Source organism: Dendrobium catenatum, unplaced genomic scaffold (genome assembly GCF_001605985.2).
Source record: "Dendrobium catenatum unplaced genomic scaffold, ASM160598v2 original_scaffold_232032, whole genome shotgun sequence".
Lineage (NCBI taxonomy): Eukaryota > Viridiplantae > Streptophyta > Magnoliopsida > Asparagales > Orchidaceae > Dendrobium > Dendrobium catenatum.
In genome coordinates, this window is record NW_021550440.1 from 129406 (window position 1) to 134974 (window position 5569).

General features: G+C 36.1%; 1 protein-coding gene across 1 annotated transcript; it reads right to left on the minus strand.

Moving 5' to 3' along the window:
• Positions 1 to 3: 3 nt before the first annotated feature.
• Positions 4 to 1596, minus strand: LOC114578948. The gene is made up of 4 exons (XM_028692572.1): positions 1560 to 1596; positions 773 to 886; positions 475 to 694; positions 4 to 122 (listed from the first exon to the last, which is right to left on the minus strand). Exons 1-4 carry the CDS (start codon positions 1594 to 1596, stop codon positions 89 to 91), a joined length of 405 nt encoding a protein of 134 aa, XP_028548405.1. The 3' UTR covers positions 4 to 88.
• Positions 1597 to 5569: the final 3973 nt, after the last annotated feature.

Consider the following 5569-nt stretch of genomic DNA (forward strand, 5'->3'; position numbering starts at 1 on the left):
ACTTAGATTCCTGTGCTGCAATTTGCAATTAGTATGACCTTCATTCTTGAATCCTCCATGCCTTGACCAGAACTCCTAGAAAGTCTTTTCACAGCAATCTCTTGCCCATCAGGCAGTATGCCCTACCAAAGTTATAAGAAAATAGTTATTTTCATGAGAATAGTTCTTGAAATTATGGTCTGAAGGGCTAATTTGATCAGTTCTTTATCTGTTTTTGAAGAGGGAGGACCCGTCCCTCCACTCCAAAGAGCACCAGAAATGGATTTGAGGTCCGAGACAACAGTATAATCTGATTGATCGACAAAATCAGATTCTACACAAACAAACAAATCTATGATGGTGGTGAAGGGATTGAGCCAATATGGTTTTTACACGTCTTGGATTTCCCCATTAATCTAGGCATTTCTTGCTTCATATTTTGTTGCCTATTATTCGATAATATCACAAACTAGATGAGGAAAGTAAATTTTTCACCTTGTAAACAGGGCCAATCCTCCTTCTCCAAGCAAATTCGATGAAGAAAAGTTAATGGTTGCTTCTTCTATCGTCTGAAAACCAAACAGACGCACATTGTGCTCACCTTTTCCCTGTTCTTGCAAATCAATCACTGAAGAAAACCCTGTAGACTGACCTCCAACTGATCCACTCTGGTCCACAAGACTTCCCGGGCGTCTCATCCGTCTTCTATTGCAAACTGCCACATTCAATATTTGTTATCTACAGCTTTCTTTACAGAGGATATAATGAGCACAGGGAAAGCGAGGAAGCTCACCTTCCATTCTGCTCCTGTATTTCCACAGCAAAGAGAAGCCTCCGATTAGCAGCACAACTGACGACAATACAATGATCACAATGAAATATCCTTTTAATCCCTTCTTATGATCATCTGCAAGAATAAAAAGGGAATATAAACATAAGTCATCAACAAAGCATGCTATAATTGTCATACAAACATTTTACTTATTTTGGCTTTAAGTTAAAAACAGGGAAAACAAATTATAGTGTTGTTGCGTGTCGGACATGATTGTTAGAACAGCAACATGGTAAAAACAATAAAGTTATTTTAATACTTTGTAGCTTTGGTGTAGCTTGTCCTCATGTCTTTATATAGTGTTACTCTGTATCAACTTGTAATGAATAACAACAATATTCTCTCTGTCTCTTAGCTCATTACAATCTCATGCTTTCTCTCCTTGTATCATATCCAGATCTTGCCGATACAAGATTGTCTACATGGTATCAGACAAGGATTACTGATCCAGGGCATCCATGGCTACCTCTGATCTTTTCTCAAACATCCGAGCAACCAAGATACTACGGTAATTCGGCTCCGGTGCTATCCTCCTCTCTCAAGTTCGTTTGTCGAATCTCAAACGATCGATTCAAAATCCCCTCTCACGATAACCTATCATTTATGCAGATACAAATCTCCAAGATTCTGTCGTGGCAAATGGTTTTTTACCGTTTCTTGACGCTAAAACACCTATACCTCTCCGACGTGCGTCAAATCGGACGGAACTACAGTTCCGAATCCAGGCACACGCCAATGGGCTTCTTACAGATCAAAACCTTGGTGGCGGCTATCTGCTCCACCATCTCGGCATCCATACTTCCTTACGTCCTACATCTTGGATTTCAACATCGGAAATTCTGCTGAATCTTGAACCAAGATTCAGTTTTACCTCCGATTCCAAAGTAATAACAACTCACAGAACGAGTTGTATCACGTGTCGCTCAAGAACTCAACAATGGTTACAATACCTTAATGAGGTTAAGACATTAGTGGATCAGATTGCAGCAGCTGGATCCAAATATTGATCCTGGGAAAGAAAATTATTCTACACATTCTTAATGGCTGCCACAAACAATATCAATCGTTCAAAAACGACTATACGAAACAATGGCGACCTTGATCAAATTTATTCACTTCTATAAGGAAGAGATCCACATTGCTTTCGGACAATTTGCTCGGTTTTCTGTATCGACCGATCCACCTTCAAGCTCTTATTCACTAATAGAGGCCGTGCGTCGCAACAGGGAAGAAATCAAACCAATGCAACCATTACTACCTCTCGAGAGCACCCTGCAATACCTCCTCCCTTATGCCAAAATATGTTCGAAAAAGGGACACTCAGCGACGACTTGCTGCACAGACAAAAATCGGAATACGCTCGCGAACTACCAAGACTCAGAACAGGCTATGGTAGCTGATCTATCGTACGCGCCCCTACACTGAATGGTATTTGGACTCGGCTCGTTCTCAAGACACGAAACGGCAGATAATCTGTCTTCTTCAACACCATACAGTTGGTCATGAAAGTGGTCATCGTCGGCGATGGCGAGGTCGCAGTTAGCATCAAAACTTCTGGTCGTGGGTTGCTACCGACTCCCTCACGTAAGCTTACTCTTTCACAAATCTACATACCACCGCTCTTCACTATAATCTCCTGTCTATTTTCTCAACTAAACTAAGGATAATTAATATATCAAATAACATTTGATCCAAATGGGTTGTTTTAAGGATCAGAGCAACAAGACCTCTTCCCCCCTGTAGCTAGACTTGAAGCAATTAGGGTTTTGTTAGCCTTTGCCTATTTTAGAGGATTTAAATTATACCAAATGGATATTAAAAGTGACTTTTTAAATGGGGTAATTTAAGAGGATGTATATGTGGAACAACCTTCAAGTTTTGAAAAATTTAAACATCCAAATCATATTTTCAAATTAAAAAAGGCATTATATGGATTAAAATAGGCACCTAGGGCTTGGTGTGAGAGGTTGAGCACTTTCCTATGTGAGAGATCTTTTGAAAAAGAAAGTGTGGACACAACTCTCTTTTTGAAAAAATTGGGAGAGAAAATACTCATTATACAAATTTATATTTATGATATCATATTTGAATCTATAAATAAAAATCTTTGTGTTGATTTTTCTAAAATAATGAGCAGTAACTTTGAGATGAGTCTAATGGGAGATTTGAGCTATTTTTTAGGCTTTAGCATTAAGCAAAATGAGGAGGGTACATTTCTTTATCAGTAAAAGTATGAAAAGTATGAAATGGATAATGCTAAACCTGTTAATACACCTATGAGTTTCTCAATTCAGTTGGATAAGGACCCTAAGGGAAAATATGTTGATCAAAAGAAATTTAGAGGGATAATTAGATCTTTGTTTTACTTGACAGCTAGCCGACCCGATATCATGTTTAGTATTTTTTTATGTGCTAGATTTCAATCAGATCAAAAAGAATCACATTTGACAGCAGTGAAAAAGATTTTAAGGTATCTGTTAGGAACTAGAACTTAGGAATTTGGTATCCTAAGTTTAGCTCTTCATTTAAAATAATTAGATATTTAGATTCAGATTTTGCAGGTTATAGGGTTGATAGAAAGAGTACTTCTAGAGCATATCAATTCATTATAAATTCTTTAGTCTCTTAGTCTAATAGAAAACAAAATTCAGTAGCCCTATCTACTGCTGAAGCTGAATAGATTGCCTTAGAAAGTTGTGTGGCACAATTACGTTGGTTGAAACAATAATTGATTGATTTACGATTAACAATAGGCACAATTCCCATTTATTGTGATAACACTAGTGCCATTAATACCTCTAAAAATCTTATTCAACATTCAAGAACCAAACATATAGACATTAGGCATCATTTCATAAGGGATCATGTAACCGAAGGAGAAATTGAACTCAATCATGTTTCAACAGAAAATCAACTTGCAGACATTTTTACTAAACCATTATCCTTTGATACTTTAAGTACATTAAGAATAAGGCCTGGTGTGATTGACTTGAACGCTTAATTAAATGTTTCTGCAACATTGATATTTTTATTTGTGTATCTTTTGATTTTGTGACTTTATGTATGTTTTTTTTAGTGTTTTGTTCATGCTTGATTTTGCAATCTTCTATTAATTTGTTTTGTGTACTTTCACATCAAGATTCATAATTTTTGAGTGTTAGCATGAAAATTTCAAAGTGTGAAATTCATCTCTATGAAATTATTTTCGTACAGGATGAATCATGTAGCGTATTAATGATTGATTTGAACAGTTTGCATGCAGTTTTTCAATTTTTTAATACTATTCATCTGTATGATTGTGACGATCATCCAAACGATATGTATTCAATCGTATATACGCATGTAGATGGTTATACGGATAAGATCAGTTTCTTTATTTCTGATCGTACGTACAATTATTCAGTTTGTACATACGAACATGTGGCAATTCAATGTGGGGGACGTTTTAAACCATCATAAAAATGATCTTAAATACTTGATCGTTATGGATGAATACCTGTTCATCTGTACGATCATTTGGTCAAAAGTCTATACGAAAGGACGCCTTGTAACTTGCATGTTTATGAAAAGCCGTTTCTTTTTTGGACCCATTCATTTGTCCATATGAAATTTATTTTGTACGTACAAACCCAAATTCATCCTGGACGAAATAATTTTTGTTCGTACAAAAATTTATTTTTTCCTTAAATTGAAAGGTTTTGAACTCAAATCTCATTCACTTCAAAAACTCTTTCTATCCTCTAAATCTTATTGATCTTCTCTATGGCTAGTTCAAGCAAAAGAGACAGGCAAAAGGTACTTGCTAAGGGACCCCCCTCTAGAAACCTTGGAGAAAACTTTCTGTCAAAAGCAAATGAGGAGTCCTCTAGGTTCGTATCTGTGAAGATCATCCCCTCTAGAGTTTTTCTCCAAGAATAAATCACTTTTAAAATTATGGAACTTTTTGCTTCTACACATTTTGCACTTATTCTGAGTCTAGTTCACTTCTAGAACAAGAAACTTTCCACTACTTCCTTGTAAATATGTCTTTTAACTTTGACCAAACTGTGATTAGGTCGTATGTTTTTAAAAAGAAAGTAGATATAATAAAAGCAGATTTTAGAATATTTTTGAACTTAAGGACTCAAGGGATTAAAGCCCATACTTTGACTTCTTCCTCCAACTTTGACAGGACTGTGATAAATGAGGTTATTAGAGAGTTTGGAAATGAATTTCATTTACCTAAGGTGTCCACTCTTAATCGTAATGCTCGAACCATTCAGCATGTTCTTCGAACCTCCATTATTTCTAAAGCTGGGGATCGAGAAAATATCACCCCTCTTCTTTCCATAGTGGCTTATTTGATTATGACAAGCCAACTAATAGATGAAGCCCAACTGATTATTGATTATATTTATGAACTTTCTGAAATTGGCCATGTCTCACATAAGAGAAAGAAAAATATAGCCTTAGGACATCTTTTGACCTACATTATGGAGAAGAAATATGATCTAGTCCATCCAGTTCAAAATATAGAAGAGCCTATCTACTACAATGATGGATGTTATATGCTCGAATATGGATATGATAAGTAGATATTATAACTTATTTAACCAGCCACCTCCTCCTCCAGATCAGGGCCCCCTCTGAGTGATGATTGTACTTCCTTATGATTCTCTCTACCAGATGTGATGCGATGTGATTGTTAGCTTTTATGTTTTTATGTTTCATGTCATGTTATGTGATGTTGATGTTTATGTTTTATCTTTTTTTTGTGAT

What these genes read in the sequence shown, in the direction of transcription:
- LOC114578948 (XM_028692572.1), bottom strand. Translation starts at nt 1,596, where the DNA reads ATGGTGGAGCAGATAGCCGCCACCAAGGTTTTGATCT. An exon ending in CGCCACCAAGGTTTTGATCT is followed by an intron (nt 887 to 1,559) that starts GTAAGAAGCCCA and finishes TTATTCTTGCAG; the next exon opens with ATGATCATAAGAAGGGATTA. An exon ending in ATACAGGAGCAGAATGGAAG is followed by an intron (nt 695 to 772) that starts GTGAGCTTCCTC and finishes TGAATGTGGCAG; the next exon opens with TTTGCAATAGAAGACGGATG.